This window comes from Aquarana catesbeiana, linkage group LG12, assembly GCF_042186555.1.
Source record: "Aquarana catesbeiana isolate 2022-GZ linkage group LG12, ASM4218655v1, whole genome shotgun sequence".
NCBI lineage: Eukaryota > Metazoa > Chordata > Amphibia > Anura > Ranidae > Aquarana > Aquarana catesbeiana.
Window position 1 is genome coordinate 8154620 of NC_133335.1, and position 18749 is coordinate 8173368.

The 18749-nt window shown below is 45.0% G+C and overlaps 1 protein-coding gene across 1 annotated transcript in view; it reads right to left on the reverse strand.

Moving 5' to 3' along the window:
• Positions 1-18749, reverse strand: part of ZMYND8 (zinc finger MYND-type containing 8) — a gene marked incomplete in the record, with an annotated part of 135090 nt that overhangs the window by 15012 nt on the left and 101329 nt on the right. The window contains 5 exon segments of the mRNA XM_073607203.1: positions 2320-2763; positions 10279-10788; positions 10884-11036; positions 13105-13245; positions 17275-17756. Coding sequence (XP_073463304.1) covers positions 2320-2763; positions 10279-10788; positions 10884-11036; positions 13105-13245; positions 17275-17756 — 1730 coding nt within the window.

Sequence of the window (18749 nt, forward strand, 5' to 3'; positions counted from 1 at the left end):
GAAACTTCATGTTGCCAAGCTACGAAAGCTTAAGGATTTGGAGAAGATCTGTAAAGAAGAGTGGACCAAAATCCCTCCTGAGATGTGTGCAAACCTGATCACCAACTACAAGAAACGTCTGACCTCTGTGATCGCCAACAAGGGTTTCTCCACCAACTACTAAGTCATGTTTTGCTTGGGGATCAAATACTTATTTTACTCACTGAACTGCAACTCAATTTATAACATTTGTATGATGTGTTTTTTTTCTGGATTTTTGGTTGATATTCTGTCTCTATCATATAAAATACACCTATGATAAAAATTATAGACCCTTAATTTCTTTGTAAGTGGTCTGCAGGGGATCAAATCATTATTTTCCCCACTGTAAGTTTAAAGCCTAGTACACACCACTAGTTTTTTTTTTTTTTCAACCCAGTGATGTTAGTACAGCGGTCTCCCTTGCTGAGCTATTGTGTTCTGACAGGGGGGGGGGGCTCAGAGCGCTGAACGGGAAATCCGGAGCTCAGAGCTACTGCATCAGGGGAGAGAAAAGAGTATGTGAGGGGCTGACTCAGAGAAAGAGCTCCCTCCTATGATGGTGGAGGTAAGCAGTGACGACTAGGCCTCAATTAGCAACGTCCTGCAAGTACTTGGCAACGTCCTGGGAGAATTCCAGCCAGGCTTCATGAGGTACATAAAATGTATACTATAGCAGTACTGCACAGTTTGTTTTAATCTATTTACTATACCCGATAAAGGGGCCGGCCTAAAGCCATCTGCCAGGACATAACTTTAAAGTGGAGCTCCAGTCTCCGGGTGCATCTGGAATGCACCCGGACTGCGTTTCTATGATGTGAACTGGCCCTAAAAACGTGCGCTCCAGTGCATTTTTGGTGCTTTTACAGCGTTCCAGTACAGTCCAGTGCAGCTAAAATGCAGCATGTTCTACCTTTTTTTTTTCTGGAACTGGAACGCACTGGTGTGAACTATGCCATTGAAAACCATATAACCTACTTTCTATGTGTTTTTGATACAGAAAAAAAAAAAAAAAAAAAACGCACTGGACTGCATGTGGTGTGACCTGGCACTAAAAGTATATACTCCCCCCCCCCCCCAAAAAAAAAATGTGTTTGCAAAACCGCTGAGCAAATACCGTGTGACATAAAGAATTAGATTATAAATTATCATTTTTTTTTTTTTTTTTTTTTTTAGCAGAGACCCCAGAGAGTAAAATGATGATTGTCATTTTACTCTCTGGGGTCTCTGCTAAAAAAAAATAAAAATAAAAATTATATATATATATATATATATATATATATATATATATATATATATACACATACATACATACACATATATTTATATATATATATATATATATATATATATATATATATATATATATACATACACACACACACACACACACACACACACATATATATATATATATATATATATATATATATGTTTGGGGGTTACTTTAGAATGTAAGCTCTACGTGTCGGGCCCTCCTGTCCATTCTGTGTTGAACTGTACTGTGATTGTGCTGTCCCCCATCTACATCGTAAGGCGCCGCATAAACTGTTGGCGCTATATAAATCGTGTATAATAATAATAAAAATAATAAAGTAATTTTCTAGCAAAAAAATACTGATTTAAACTTAAAAACAAAAAGTGCCATAAAAAGTCAGCAAGTGGTTAAATAAATAAATAAATAAATAAAAATAATAAAAAAATAAAAAAAAGGTATTTCAAAATAATAATAAAAAAGAAAAAAAATTAGGATATCCATTTAGGACTGTACTGCGGGTGGGCATTGTTATTCGAAGAATATTTGACAATGGGTAGAACTCCGCTCTCAGGACATGTATTGTCCGTGGGGTCTAGAGGACTGTAAGAGTAGAAGAGATTCTCACAGCACCCGGGACGGCTTCATCTTTCAAATGACATCAGGATTCTGATGGGCCCGATACATGCTGAAGTTGCATAGCACTTGCTGCTTCAGTTATTGTAAATAATACCCCCCCCCCCCCCCCAAGAAATAGCCCTAATACAAAGATGCATTGCTTGCCCTGTCCTCAGCAGTCAGATAAACGATAGAGAAGTTAATAAAACAGATAAACGGATTGGATGTTGCTGTCCGCATGGAATGATGCTTCCACTGAGGACCTGGACCTTTTGTTTCCTTGGTATCCTACCTCCTGTTGGTGGGGACTAAACCTTGAAATCTTTGAACCCCCCCCCCAGTGTACCACAAGAAAATACTGTATGTGTGAAAAAGGAAGGTTAGGAGGGGGTTGTGCTGTCAAGAACACAAAGATCTGCGGTGCATACCTTTAACAGCCTGCCGCGTTTGGTATCTCGTGCCTTGCGGAGACTGAGGCGGTGCTGTGGTACTCGGGGTGGTCGGGGTGCTCGGGGTAGTTGGGGTGCTTGGCTGGGTAGTTGTCGTCGTCGTTGCCACCGCCGTTGTCGTCGTCGTCTGCTGCTGCTGTTGCTGCCTCTGCACCTTCTGCATGTGCCATTTCTGCGACGAGGTCTGGAACTTGTTGGACTGGTTCCATACCACCTTCGGCGCCGTGGGTACGGTCTCTTTGGGCAGGAGGGGCCTCTGTTTCTTTACCGGGCTCCCCGTGGCGGCGGCCTGAGCGGTGGCAGAGGCTACTGCGTTGGTGGTCACCGTCACTCCGACTGCGGGGGCGGCCTGGGCTGCGGAACGCGTCAGGATCGGGGTGTCCACGGCCGGCTGGCTGCTGCTGCTATTAGCGGAGGCCTTACCTGCGCAAAATGGGGACCGTTTTCGTCAGAAGAAACATAAAACACGCAAAACACAATAAAACTGATCTGCAGACTGCACCGGGTTAAAGCAAAACTAAACCCATCGATTTAACATTTTTAAAAAGCAATTACATTCCCAGACACGTGCCAGGAATGTAACTGTCACATTGGTTGTGCTCTTAACCAAACTGTCAAACCATCCAATGGCTGGCGTCATAACTGATCACATGTGCATCACCATGGCGGCTGAAGATTAAGCAGAGGCCAAGATGGCAGCTTCCTTGGCTGAAAACGATAGGAGGGTTTAGTTCCACTTTAAGCTAACTAGGAAATGTCTGGGTTTAAATAAAGTTCATACAAAGACCAGCCTGAAAATGTGAGATAAGCGTATAAGGGGCCTCAAACTGGCGGCCCTCCAGCTGCTGCGGAACTACAAGTCCCATCATACCTTTGCCTGAGGGAAGTCATGCTTGTAATGCCCTGTACACACGGTCGGATTTTCCGATGGAAAATGTCCGATCGGAGCGTGTTGTCGGAAATTCTGACCGTGTGTGGGCTCCATCGGACATTTTCCATCGGATTTTCCGACACACAAAGTTTGAGAGCAGGAGATAACATTTTCTGACAACAAAACCCGTTGTCGGAAATTCCGATCGTGTGTACACAAATTCGACGCACAAAGTGCCACGCATGCTCAGAATAAATAAAGAGATGAAAGCTATTGGCCACTGCCCCGTTTATAGTCCCGACGTACGTGTTGTACGTCACCGCGTTCAGAACGATCGGATTTTCCGACAACTTTGTGTGACCGTGTGTATGCAAGACAAGTTTGAGCCAACATCCGTCGGAAAATATCCTAGGATCTTGTTGTCGGAATGTCCGAACAAAGTCCGACCGTGTGTACGGGGCATAACTGTCAGCCTTGCAAGGCCTCATGGGACTTGTAGTTTTTCAACAGCTTGAGGGCCGCCAGTTGTTTGAGACCCCTGGGCACTATATCCCCAAATACTCTACCCAAAAAAAGCTCTGGGATGCTTATCTCCAAACAAAAAAAGTGAGACTCAATGATGGGAAGTAACATGCGACAAATATAAAATTAGAATACATTTTTAATTAAAGAATATAGCTAAAATGCCATCTAAAATGTTAAAAACATCAATACTGAAACCAACTGCAATATATTTGTTTCTCCATAAATAAAACGTTACAATCAGCGCGTGGATACGACACGTTTCGCATAATCTACTTCCTCAGGATCAACGCTGGACTATACATACAAGAGATTGCTAAGGAAAAAAAAAAAAGAAAAGGGGCATCCCTATCTTACACCTCCAAGCTCCTTTCTTCTTAGGAAAGGCGGTATATGATACAGTATCTCACAAAAGTAAGTGCACCCCTCACATTTTTGTAAATATTTTCTTCTATCTTTTCATGTGACAACACTGAAAAAATGACACTTGTCTACAATGTAAAGTAGTGAGTGTACAGCTTGTATAACAGTGTAAATTTGCTGTCCCCTCAAAATAACTCAACACACAGCCATTAATGTCTAAACGTCCATTTCCCAAAGACAACCTCTGGATATGACGCTGAGCACGTGACCTCAACTTCTTTGGTGGACCATGGCGAGACCTGTTCTAAGTGGAATCTGTCCTGTTATACCGCTGTATGGTCTTGGCCACCGGGCTGCAGCTCAGTTTCAGGGTCTTGGCAATCTTCTTATAGCCTAGGCCATCTTTATGTAGAGCAAAAAAAAAAAATTTTCAGATCCTCAGAGAGTTCTTTGCCATGAGGTGCCATGTTGAACTTCCAGTGACCAGTATGAGAGAGTGAGAGCGATAACACCAAATTTAACACACCTGCTCCCCATTCACACCTGAGACCTTGTAACACTAACGAGTCACATGACACCGGGGAGGGAAAATGGCTAATTGGGCCCAATTTGGATGTTTTCACTTAAGGGTGTACTGACTTTTGTTGCCAGCGGTTTAGACATTAATGGCTGTGTGTTGAGTTATTTTGAGGGGACAGCAAATTTACACTGCTATACAAGCTGTACACTCACTACTTTACATTGTAGACAAGTGTCATTTCTTCAGTGTTGTCACATGAAAAGATAGAAGAAAAGGTTTACAAAAATGTGAGGGGTGTACTCACTTTTGCGAGATACTATATATTATTATTGGTGATATGTTCCAGTCCAGGCCCAACCTTATATAGCCCCCCCCGTAGGCCGCCCATTTTCTCGATATTCTGGCTGGACCCGCAAGGCGGGTGTGGAGGAAGGAGTTTGAATTTGTGGGATAGGGGTATCCCTTGTTTTGTTTTTTTTTTTCTCTATCTTTCGTCAGGTCACTCTTCTTGATCTGTTTTTTTTTTTTTACAATGTCTTGTATTTTATGTGTGTTACTATGACATTATTATGTATATTGTATTTTGTCATTTTTTTTAGCCATCTCTTGTGTGTATACTCCAAGGAAACAGGGGGACAGCCATATAAGGTTGGGCCCGAACTGGAACGTACCACCAATAATAAATATATCTCATATACCACCTTCCCCAAGGAGGAGGGAGTTTGGAGGTGTAAGATAGGGGTGCCCCTTTTCTTTTTCACTTAGCCATCTCTTGTATATATAGTTCAGCCTAGACCCTGATGAAGCAGATTATGCGAAACGCGTCGATTCCATGAGCCGATTGTAACTCTTTATGTATGGATTAACAAATATATTGCAGTTGGATTCAGTACGGATGTTTTTAACATTTAGATGGCACTTTTACTATATTCTGTAATAACATTTATAGATTTTTTTTTGTTTTTTTTGCGTGTATCTTCCTATCGTTGGCACACTGTAGGAGTCCAGCTTTTTGTTTGGGAATCTACCCCATTCCATTTCGGGATGAGTGTGAATGCCCCAGAATTCTTTTTGGTTAAAGTTCACGGTTATAAAATAATAAAAGATAAAAAGGGGAGGTGCTATGTGTATCAAGTATACTGCCCTCTGCTGGACAGCCTGGGAATATAGATGGGTGTTCTGATTGATTCCAAAATTAGGAGAACAAATAAGTTTACACCCATGCCTTACCTCACCCTTTCCTACCCACAAGGCTTACCTGAGTATAAATATACAGTCAGCCAATATAAGAATGGTGGAACACATTATCTTCATATATAATTCTTTCCTGTGAGGGCTGGAGGTAAAGATTTAATTCTGGTTTATGATCAGAATTTTGTGTTGTTTTTATAGTATTGGTTATTATTTGGGGTGGTGTTAGAGAAAGTGGTGTATTATTTGTATTTAGTAGTTTCTATGTTATTATAATCCGTGTTATCTATTCTATGTTGCATTTTATACGTATGGATATTTGTAGTGTCGTTTAAATTTTGTTTATTTGGTGCTAATGGCTGTTATTGGTCTTTTTGTTGTGTTTTTAGCATCTTGTTCAGTGTATTGTTGTGATCTTGTGTTGTCTTTGTTAAGTGTGTCTGTGTCATAATAATTTCCCAGTTTCCCTTTGGGATTAATAAAGTATTCTGTATGTATTCTATATGAACACAGGGGTTATGGCTGAAGAAATCATCCATAAGCCCGGTATTTTTTTTGCAGCCGACGGCTGGCTTTGTAATCAAAGCGGTCCGGGTGGCTCATTAGCCACTGAAACGCGTTCAGAAATGGCGGGAGGAGATGCCTCTCCCCCTTCCCTCCCACCACTCACCAGTTTTTCTCGGGCTGACCGTTCTGACCGGCGCGCCCGAGAAAAGATCCGACGGTGCAGCCGGCTGGCTACAGAGGCGAACAAAGACCAGATCATCTCTGATCGCCTCTATGGCCTCGGAGGACCAGAGCGACACCATAATGTCCCTTCCAGTCCAGGCTGGAAGTAGGCGAAGACCAGATCGTCTCTGATCGCCTCTATGGCCTTGGAGAACCAGAGCGATATCATGATGTCACTTCCGGTCCAGGGTGGAAGTAGGCGAAGACCAGATCGCCTCTGATCGCCTCTATGGCCTTGGAGGACCAGAGCGACACCATGTCCCTTCCGGTCCAGGGTGGAAGTAGGCGAAGACCAGATCGTCTCTGATCACCTCTATGGCCTTGGAGAAGCAGAGCAACATCATAATGTCACTTCCGGTCCAGGGTGGAAGTAGGCGAAGACTAAATCGTCTCTGATCGCCTCTATGGCCTTGGAGGACCAGAGCGACACCATGTCCCTTCCGGTCCAGGGTGGAAGTAGGCGAAGACCAGATCGTCTCTGATCACCTCTATGGCCTTGGAGAAGCAGAGCAACATCATAATGTCACTTCCGGTCCAGGGTGGAAGTAGGCGAAGACCAGATCGCCTCTGATCGCCTCTATGGCCTTGGAGGACCAGAGCGACACCATGTCCCTTCCGGTCCAGGGTGGAAGTAGGCGAAGACCAGATCGTCTCTGATCACCTCTATGGCCTTGGAGAAGCAGAGCAACATCATAATGTCACTTCCGGTCCAGGGTGGAAGTAGGCGAAGACTAAATCGTCTCTGATCGCCTCTATGGCCTTGGAGGACCAGAGTGACATCATGATGTCACTTCAGGTCAAGGGTTGGACGTAAACATTTTTTTTTTTTTTTTTTAAAGAAAAAGATGAAATATGTATTTTTTGCTTTTAAAAAGGTAAAGGAGATATTTGGGGTCTTTTTGACCCCATATCTCTCCATAAATAGGACCTGTCATCTCTTATTTATAAAAGTAATGAAAAAAAAAGACAGTGTAAAAAAAAAAAAAAAAAAAAAAAAAAGAAACGCATAAGTAGGTCACACACGCACATATAAATGGTTTTCGCACCACACATGTGAGGTTTCGCCGCGAACGTTCGAGCGAGAGCAATAATTCTAGCGTTAGACGACCTCTGTAACTCTAAACAGGTAACCTGTAAAAAAGCGTCGCCTATAGAGATTTTGGAAGTACCGTAGTTTGTCGCCATTCTACGAGCGTGCGCAATGACATATTTGGTATCTATTTACTCGGTGTAACATCATCTTTTACATTTTACAAAAGATTTGGGGTATATATTGCGTTTTGTTTTTTATTCATTAAAGTGTATTTTTTTTTCCCCCCAAAAAAATTGCGTTTGAAAAACCGCTGCACAAACACCATGTAACATAAAAAATTGCAATGATCACCATTTTATTACCAAGGGTGTCCGTGCAAAAAAAAAAAAAAATGTTCTGGGGTTATAAGTTATTTTCTAGCAAAAAATACTGATTGAAACATGTAAACAAAAAGTGCCTGGTCTTCAAGTGGTAAACCCTCAGTTATTAATTGATTCCCAGTATCTCCATTTCATTAGCTGTACCTTTGTCGGGAAGCGCGCACCGTCCTGCTTCCCTCAGGTTCCTGCACTGGAGGACCAGCACTTTTTTTTTTTAATTCAATAAACTTTATTCATCCAGCTTTTTGATTTCTACAGCGGTCTACCAAACTGATGTCATTACATGCAGTCAAAGTAGAATGGCTATGCTATGGAGCTCCCAGAGGTAACCCGGAAGTCAAAGCAGCCACCCTATAAACCAAAGTGTTCTTGGCAAGCACTTCTAGTTTTTGGTTAAAGGGGGCACAAAGAAAAAAAACAAAACAGGCCAGGATTTTAGCAATGACTGATGCTACCACATTAGATTTGATGGCTCATGGATGTAATGCCACTTTAAAGTGAAACTCCGGCCAAAACCTTTTCTAGTTTTGAGTGGAATGGGGAAAAAGGGAGAACCTCTGTCGGGGCTTTAGGCCCGTTTCACAAGGGCTTCAGCTTGTATAAGAGCAGTGTGAGCAGCAAGCTTTGACAAAGCAGTCGCAGAGCTTTCGGCCAGCTTTGTTGACGCTTTTAAAATACCATTCATCTCCGGTTTGTAAATGTTGAACACAGATCCTAATAGGAGTGCGGATTGCCACTTGAAGCAAGCTGTAGGCAGACTTTTTAGGAAGCTTTCAACAAGCTCTGAAGCCTGCTAGCAGCTTGCTTAAAGTGGAAATCAGCACTGCTATTAGGATCTGTGTTCAACATTTACAAACATATACTTCATATACTTTTACAAACATATACTTCATATACTTGATACTTTAAGACCCCTTTCACACTGAGGCAGTTTTCAGGCATTTTAACGCTAGAAACAGCGCCTGAAAACTGCCTCCCATTCATTGCAATGGGTGCTTTCACACCTGGGTGGTGCGCTTGTGGGACGTTAGAAAAAGTCCTGCAAGCAGCATTTTTGGGGTGGTTTTGGGAATGCCCCTGCCCACTGCAATGAATGGGCAGCGCTTCCGAAGTGCCTCAGAAACGCTGCAACACGGGAGTTTTCAACTCCCTTCTTTGGGGTTAAAAGCGCCCCGCTAGGGGCCAAAAAGCGCCGCTTAAACAGCGGTAAAGCGCCACTAAAACGAGCTGCGCTTTACTGCTAGCGCACGGGCGGCCCCAGTGTGAAAGGGGTCTAAAAGCGGCAACAAAGCTTGCTGAAAAATGCTTTGTCGAGGTTTTCTTGTTCATACCGTTCTTATACAAGCTGAAGCCTTCGTAAAACAGGCCTAAGCTCAGTGTCTGCCATTCAACTGCAGTTTGTAAATGTTGAACACAGATCCGAATGGGAGTGCTGACATTGCGTTCAATGTCTTCCCTACCAGGTTTAAAAACAGAAAAGGTTTTGCTGGAGCTCCACTTTACATGTGCTGAGAGAAATAGGAAGGCTGCTGACTTTCCTCTGATAACGTGAGCTGCCCAGCTGCCATACTGATCCAATGTCTTCAGCACTTTCTCAGTCCTTGATCCGGGATAATAACTCCACCATAGAAGTCAGGATCTAATCTGCGTACTGGTTACAGGTCAGCAGAAACAACAAAAGAAAGAGGATAAGCATGACAAGCAAGGAGGAATCAGCATAGGTAGTCTCCGTACTTCTCTCACCACGAACTCCACAATCTGAGTAAATGAAAACATAGAATCGCAGTGCTTAAAAATTATGCTGGCTCGACATAATATAAAACAAACAGCAGTACATATCAGATTAAGTTATGAATAAGCAGTCACTCAGCACTATAATCCCGACAGGTTTCGCTCGTTATCCATTCTGGTCCCTCAACATACATGCCCTGAGGAAGCCCTAACGGGCGAAACATGTCGGGAATATAGTGCTGAGTGACTGCTTATTCATAACTTAATCTGATATGTACTGCTGTTTGTTTTATATTATGTCAAGCCAGCATAATTTTTTAACTTTGTTTATGTTTAATAAAATGTGATTTATATTTTTTACTTCGATGTCTGTCTAAATCTATTTGCCCGGCACCCATAAAATCCCACTAAATTACTTTCCTGACTATACTTACTGCCCTCTCCTTGACACTGTCACCTATCCATACCAACCAAAAGAATCGCAGTCTCTTCCACAGAAGAGAATCTTCTGTGGAGGAGTGCAGCCAGAGTAGGTGCATTTATTACAGCAGAACCTTCTGCATCTTGTATATTTTGATAATGATCGGGATAGACGTACTTTCTGGGTGCTTTGCTGGCGGTTCCTTAGCCTCTTTCTTAGACTTGCGTCCTTCCCGCCCCGGGTGATCCTCCCCAAGGTCTATGACCAGTTCGTTCTCGGAATCCGAGTCCAGACCAAGGCGTACCGTTGGCGAGTCAGTATCGTCTTTCCCTTTCAGTTTGTCCTTAGCGGAGTGCGTTTTGCCTTTATCAGGAACGTCTTTCTCCGTGGCAGGGGCTGCTTTTTCCTTCCCCACCACCTCCCCCTTCTCTGCCACCGCGGGAGCACTTTTGCTGTTAACTTTCACCTCTGTCGCGCCAGCGGGTTTGGCCTTTTTCTTTGTCGATGTAGAAGGGGAAACTGCTGCCTTTTCAACTTTTATGCTCTCTTTGACATCGACATTCCGCTCAATCTTTGGCTTCTCCTCATCACTAATATACTCGCTGTCGCTGGAATCGGTCTTCTCGGACTCCTCGGAGTCGCTATGTTCCGCTGCAGCGTAGGCGTCTTCTGGAATCTCATTAATTCCTGGGTTTAAAAGAGACATTTATCCCAAATCAATCAAACTATTTATTGTGTAGTTTTTAGAGGTCCATTTACAGGTGATAAATATGTGGAGGTACCTAATTGAGCTTTACAGCTTTCAATGGTCTTGTCGAGGTTCAGCTGAAATCGGCTGCGAATTTGCCTCTTGGGAGAAATGAGGGACGTGGGTGTTGACTGCTGAAGAACCGACTCACTGAGCTCCTTCAAGTCCATCTCCGCCTTACTACGATCTAAAGAGAGAAATTCAAATTCAGCTGGTTCAAATATCAAAAGTATGTGCAAGCACGTGGACCTTAACTCTAAAAGGGAGGATCTTCTATCTTACAGAGCAAAATCTAGAAATGTTCATTGTGCCTAGGCAGTACCCTGAAAAATCCACCTGAAAAATAGCAGTGCAATTCCTGTGCCTGGGCACTCCTGCTCTGTAGCTTCATAGCTGTATATCTGCAGTGTGAGATCATCTAAGGCATTGCTGCCACTGAATGCTAGTCTCACCAGATTTGGGGATGTCACTACTGTTCTGCTCACTATTCTCCTTGCTGGGGAGGAAGCTATACCTGAGAACCTGCACTGCAAGGATCTCCCTGCATCCAAGCCTGGCAATCTCTGGAAATTTGGTGATGTCACCACTGTTCTGCTCACTGTTCTCATTGCTGGACAGGAAGCTGTACCTGAGAACCTGCAGTGCCAAGATCTCCCTGCTTCCAAGCCTGGCAATTTCTGGGGAATTGGTGATGTCACTACTGTTCTGCTCATGGTTCTCCTTGCTGGAGAGGAAGCTATACCTGAGAACTTGCAATGCAAGAATCTCCCTGCTTTCAAGCCTGGCAATCTCCAGAGATCTGGAGTCAGATTTGATGATGTCACCAATATTCTGCTCACCATTCTCCTTGATGGAGAGGGAGCTGTACCTGAGGACCTGCAATGCAAGGATCTCCCTCCTTCCAAGTCTGGCAATCTCTGGAGATTTGGAGTGAGATTTGGTGATGTCACCACTGTGCTGCTCACTGTTCTTGCTGGAGAGGAATGCTGTACCTGAAGTCCTGCTGTGCAAAGATCTCCCTGCTTCCAAGCCTGGCAATCTCCAGAGTTTTGGCGTTAGATAGGGTAACTACTGTTATGCTCACTGTTCTCCTTGCTGGAAAGAAAGCTGTACCTGAGGACCTGCCATGCAAGGATCTCCCTCCTTCCAAGCCTGGCAATCTCTGGAGATTTGGTGATGTCACTACAGTGCTGCTCACTGTTGCTGCTGGAGAGGAAGCTGTACCTGAAGTCCTGCAGTGCAATCACCAGAGATTTGGAGTGAGATATGGTAATGTCACTACTGTACTGCTCACTGTTCTTGCTGGAGAGGAAGCTGTATCTGAGCCTGCAGTGCAAGGATCTCCCTGTTTCCAAGCCTGGCAATCTCTGGATATTTAGGAATACTGAATACTGCTCTGCTCACTGTTTTCCTTACTGAAGAGCAAGCTGTACCTAAGGACCTGCGATGCAATGATGTCTCTACTTCACCTATAATGTGGATCTGTGGTTCCCCATATAAGCAAACAAAATCCTGCTCCTCTACCTTGATGGCTCCCTCCACAGAGAGACACATTGTTGAACAAGGCTTGGTAAGGCAATAATGGGGAAAAAAACATCAGCTGCGTGGAGTCTACAAAAAATACTGGTGACTAGTCCTTGGCCCTCTGCTTGTATTTAGGGCACAGCTTTCACAATTCAGGAGCTCTTTATTGGAATGATGCAGTTTTACAGTTTTTTTTTTAGATACACATACAAAAGCAATTAGCTTAAAATTAACTTGTGCTTCATCCTTAAAGGCAACTCCCTCCTAGGTGCACTGTTCAGCCACCAGCAGTAAGGACAAAAGTCTCCCCCCCTGTCCAACCTTACACAGGACTGCGGACTCACCCTGCCCCCAATGTGACAGTTCTGGGCCAATCAAAGAGCAAGGCAGAAAAGCCAATATCTCCTCAAAAATAAAAACAAATGTATGGAGCGCCCTGCTTGTCCTAAACTAATGTAATGTGATTGGCTTGCACTGCCTATGGGAAACTACATTGTATTTATACAAAGCTGCTATTGTAAACCTTACAGATATGTAATTTCTGGGGTGAATTTGCTGCATATTTCAGGCAGAGATTTTGTCATCTATACCTGAAAAATGTGGCAAGATTGCCGAATGACTGCAGAGAATAAACTAGTTACAGGGGAATCCGACCACTTAGACTATCTCTCCTTCTCTGGTGGTTTCGCAAATGCATTGCGAGTCTTTCCCGACTACCATTAGTCACTGACCGAGGTTGAGGTTAAGAATGCTGCCGGTGCTGCTGCTCCTATCCGGTTTTGCCGGTAACGGGGTGGAAGATTGAGGAGAGAAAGGCTTCGGGCTGTCCGTGATGCTCCCTCCATGCCCCGTCTTTGTAGAAACAGGAGAAGCTGTGAAATAAGTTGCAATGCCATTAGAAACAGACAAATAACTTCCACATATTTTATCAGGAAACACGCTGGAGTTTTTTTCTTGCATTATTTTTCTTGTTCTATTTTATTGAAACTTCAGGCAATCCGATAAATACCATACATATATAGGAGCTATTTTAACTGCCAAAGGAATCATATTTATGTACATCCAGTCCTGGGATTTATACAGCTTTGTCACATAGCACAGCCAACCAGGTGCAGTGGCGTAGCGTGGGGGCAGCCGGTGCGGTCGCCCCGGGCACAACATTTAGAGGGGCGCATACAAGACCAGCACCACCATAAGGCAGCAGGCACTAAAGCCTCCACGCTGCGCCCCGGTAGAAGGGAGGGCGCAGTGTGGAGGTTTTTGTCTACCTGCTGTTTATCTGCAGTCACTGAGAAAGCAGGGAGAACGGATCCAAGCATGCAGAGCATCCTGATCCAGAGTGTGTGCAGGCAGTGAGCATCACGCTGTGAGGGGGGAAGGGGAGAGGTGGGGGGAGACCGGGGTGCCAGCGGAGGTGGTCAGGGTGGAGGATGCTCCCCGCTAGTTGCTGCCGCCGCCACCGCCGGAAATTGTGCTGCAGATATTCTCCTGCACCTCCTGTCCCAGGTGCTGAACCGGTGAGGTGTGGAGGGATTGTGTGTGTTTGTGTGTGATGGGGAAGGGGAGTATCTGGGGGGTGTGATCAGAGTGGTGGGATAGTGGAGGGTATCTGGAGGTGTGACCAGAGTGGGGGGATGGGGGGGTGCCTGGAGGTGTGATCATCAGAGTGGGGAATCTGGGGGTGTGATCAGAGTGGATGGTGGGTGTGATCAGTGTGGGTGGTATCTGAGGGGGTGATCCGGGTTTGGGGGGGGGTTTATCTGGGGGTGTGTGATCAAAGTGTGGCGGGGAGGGGGGGGGATCTGAGGGGTGTGATCAAGGTGAGGGTGCATCTGTGTGTGTGCTCAGTGTGGGGGGTATCTAGGGGGTGTGATCAGAGTGTGGGGTGGAGGGTATCTGGGGAGTGTAATCATAATGTGGGGGGGAGGGGGTATCTGGGGATGTGATCAGAGTGGGGGTACCTAAAAGTCCACGGGTTAGGCGGTGCAAATTACTTGCCTTGCCCCGGGCGCCGACAACCCACATTATACCACTGACCAGGTGACCAGGTTTCCTTCAGTTAAAACGAAGTTCCACCCAAAAATGGAACTTCCACTTTAAGGACTCCTAACCCCCGAAGAGCCACATTTGGCATGTAATTTATTTTTTGGGGGGGTACCTAGTTTTCACAGGTACCCAGCTCCCTCTTCCACTCATGGCGCCACGGCGCTGAGCGGAGGTTCCCCTCTCCCTCCCTGCGATCTTTTGGGGCATGTCACAGGTTCCAGAAGATTGCCCGGCCTATCAGAAGGTGCATGCGCAATGCGCACTCGGCTGTGACGTCACAGCCGAGGGCCCACACTTGCAATGCCTGGCGGAGAGGAGAAGGAGAGAAGCGAGGCTTTGGCCGGCCGCATCGCTGGACCATGGGGCAGGCGAGTGTGGGCCAACTCAATATTGAACCCTACGGACTAAGACTGGGATGCCATTAAAGTTCATGTGTGTGTAAAGGCAGGCATGTAATTGGGGTGTCCCAATACTTTTGGCAATGTCATCAGCATATAGCCTGAAGTGACCCCTATACAAAGGTAACCTAAAGCTTTTCAGCTAGGCCCCATTTACAGAAGATCTGACCACAGACTGAACACCCGCATGGTGCAAAAGAAAGTAGACTTATATACGTGAAAGACCCTCGAATGAGCCAATGCCCCTCTTCCATTCTGGTGGTTGGATAGCCAGGTGGGTATGTGATTATTGCCTTAGGAGTTGGTTGTGGCCCCCATATGAGCCAATAATGGTGCCTTAAACAGGCACCTCAAAAAGGTCTCACCAGAATCTGCCTGCAGAGTCATCCAGAATTATTACAGTACGAGAAGAATGTCCTCCCTCCTCCTCCTACAGGAGAATAAATGGAAAAGGATTCACCACCATCGGCCTATCAGTCATTTTGTTTACCTGTCACTCTAACGTTGGCCACCTACGCCTCACTTTGGTCTCACACTTGTATTTTCTCTTAAAGATGTGACTGGAACTTTTGATGGCAATTACAGGTATTTCCAAATGGTGCCACATACGTGTCTCTGTGATTTTATCCCTTCCATTCATCCATGTTCTGATCGCTGAGACGAGGGGTGCAGGATGGATTGACGATCATGTGACCATTGTGATTGGCTGTCACAGTGGTCACATGATTGGGAGCCGGTCCTGCCAACCAAGAGCTGCATTACGTGGGTGGCAACAAGTTCATCTAAATCAGTGGTCCCCAAACTGCAGCCCAGGGGCCAGATACTTGTTTTAATCCGGCTCTTGTGGCATTGGTGTCATCCACCGAGAGTAATGGGGCACAATTCCCAATGACACCAACAATGGGGCACAATTAGTCCCAATGACACCAACAATGGGGCACAATTAGTACCAATGACACCAACAATGGGGCACAATTAGTACCAATGACACCAACAATGGGGCACAATTAGTACCAATGACACCAACGAGAAGGCACTATTCCTCCCACTGAGGCGAATGATGGGGCACAATTCCTCCCAATGATGCCAACAATGTGGAACAATTCCTCACAATGACACCAACAATGGGGCACAATTACTCCTACTGAATCAAACGATGGGACATTATTCCCCCCCCCCCCCCCCCACTGACATTGGGATCTATTCTATTCCATACAAATAAAATAAACAAGTTCACCTTAAAGAGGAAGTAAACCCCGAAGGGTTTTACTTACTCTTTGTTCCCTGCAAAGTAAAAGCATAATGGGCTAGTATGCATCACATACTAGCCCATTATGTGACAGTTACCTGCAAACGAAGCCCGCGATGTCCCAGAGGTTCCCGCTGGTGGCCGCTTCCATCCTCACCCCTCTTCCTTCCGGGGGCCGTGGACTCCGGCTCTGTTACTGGCCGGTGCGCGTGAGCCGACGATCACGGCACAGGCACTATAGAAACAGCACGATCGTGCCCTTTCTTCAGTGCGCATGCGCCGATGACGTCGGCGCAAGCATATATGGTTAATATCTTCTAAACCGTGCAGGTTTAGAAGATATTTCCAGTACCTACAGGTTAGCCTTAATATAGGCTTTAATATAGGCTTACCTGTAAGTAAAAGTGGTCTGTAAGGGTTTACAACCACTTTAAATTAAAGATGACCAAAATGTAAATGCACTTAATATTATTATTAATTTTATTTACAAAAAAAAAAAATAGAAAAATGAAGTAAAATTAATAATAATAATAATAATGATAAATGCACTTTTTTTTTTTTTTTTTTTTTTTAGGAGGCTGTAAAACATTGCACCCACGATCTGCTGATCTGCTCTGGCAGGACCAGCTCCCAGACATGTGACCACTGTGACAGCCAATCACAGTGGTCACATGATCACACTTGTCAGACTCCATCAACCACAAAGACTGTCGTCATTTGTAGTTTATTTATTCCCGGAACTCTGTGAATGAATGACACATCCGTATGGGCAGAACGCGGCTGTTTTCACATAGTGACAATGGGTGTGGGGAGAAGATCCCCGTCCCGCTGACACAAGCAAGGGGGATGGGGGGGGGGGGGGGGGGAGAGGCTGCAGGAGCGGGAACATGTTGCATGTTCCCCCAAAGGTCAACTTATCCTTTATTTTAAAATTATTTTTATTTGTATATATTGCATACCATAAATATCCCCCATTTTCTTCGAACAATAGGAAAAGAAAAGGTTTGGGTTATACTACACACAATACAATGAATGGTTTTTCAATTCAACCTGATCTAGAAAATGAATGTAAAATGAAAGATCCCTCGCATCTTCATCAAGATTTCATAGACAAGACCGGATTATAGCAGCAATAAGTAAATGAGGAGCTTGCGCATTGCGCAGGCACCGACACCCCCTCAATGCATTGGTCGCGTTCCCCTCCATACCTGTGCTCCTGTCAATGAAGTCCATCGACTCCTCGCTAGCGCTGAAGTGACTGGACGCCACTTTCTTATCGGCGTCTTGTTCTACATCAGAGCCCGTGTGTACGGAGGAGTTGGTGCTCATGGGCGAGCGCGGCATGTCCGTCAATGAAATCCGCCTGCCCCCGCCGCTGTTCAGCATGGGCTTGCTCATCAGGATCTTCGGCGAGGCCGTCATGTCAAAGTTCAGCTTGATCTTCTCGGTCTTGTCGGTTTTGACGGTTCCGGCGCCGGGGTTACTGGTGTCCAGCAGCATTTGGTATTGGTTGTTTGGCGTGTAAGGCGTCCGGAAGGGAGCGTAGTTAAAAACGCCGAAACGCTTGCGAATGTTCTCCACGTAGACCTCCATCTCCTGCATGGCGCTGTTAAAGATGCTTTTTGTCTTTTTAACAGAGAAGGGGATTTCTTTGGACATGAGGTAGCAGTTATTCATGGGGACCCAGGCCCTGGAGGAAGAGAAAAAAAAAAAAAACGCAGGTTATTCATCAATGCCGCAGGACAGCCAAAGGGTATGGGTCAGTGATGGAGAACCTTGGCACCCCAGATGTTTTAGAACTACATTTCCCATGATGCTCATCTACACTGCAGAGTGCCTGGGGTGCCAAAGTTCGCCATCACTGGTATAGATCGTAGGACAAGAAAGCCGCCAATCAACCATAAAGTCAGTAAAAGTGTATTGACCACGAGAGTCCAGAAAGTAGATACAGTGGGGGGAAAATAATGATCTGATCCCCTGTCGATCGTGTAACTTTGCCCACTTACAAAGAAATGAAGGGCCTAGAATTTTTTATCATAGGTGTATTTTATGATGGAGACAGAATATCAACCAAAAAAACCACATGATACAAATGTTATAAATTTAGTTGCAGTTCAGTGAGTAAAATAAGTATTTGATCCCCAAGCAAAACATGACTTAGTAGTTGGTGGAGAAATCCTTGTTGGCGATCACAGAGGTCAGACGTTTCTTGTAGTTGGTGATCAGGTTTGCACACATCTCAGGAGGGGTTTTGGTCCTCTCTTCTCTACAGATCTTCTCTAAATCCTTAAGGTTTCTTGGCTGTCTCTTGGCAACTCGAAGTTTCAGCTCCTCCATAAATTTTCTAAAGGATTAAGGTCTGGAGACTGGCTAGGCCACTCCATGACCTTAATGTGCTTCTTCTTGAGTCACTCCTTTGTTGCCTTGGCGGTATATTTTGGGTCATTGTTATGCTGGAAGACCCATCCACGACCCATCTTCAGTGTTCTGGCTGAGGGAAGAAGGTTCTCATCCAAGATTTTACAATACATGGCCCCGTCCATTGGCCCCTCAATGCGGCAAAGTCAGCCTGTACCTTTAGCAGAGAAACAGCCCCAAAGCATCATGTTTCCACCTCCGTGCTCAACGGTAGAGTTGATATTCTTAGGGTCATAGTCAGAACTTTTCTTCGTTCAAACACAAC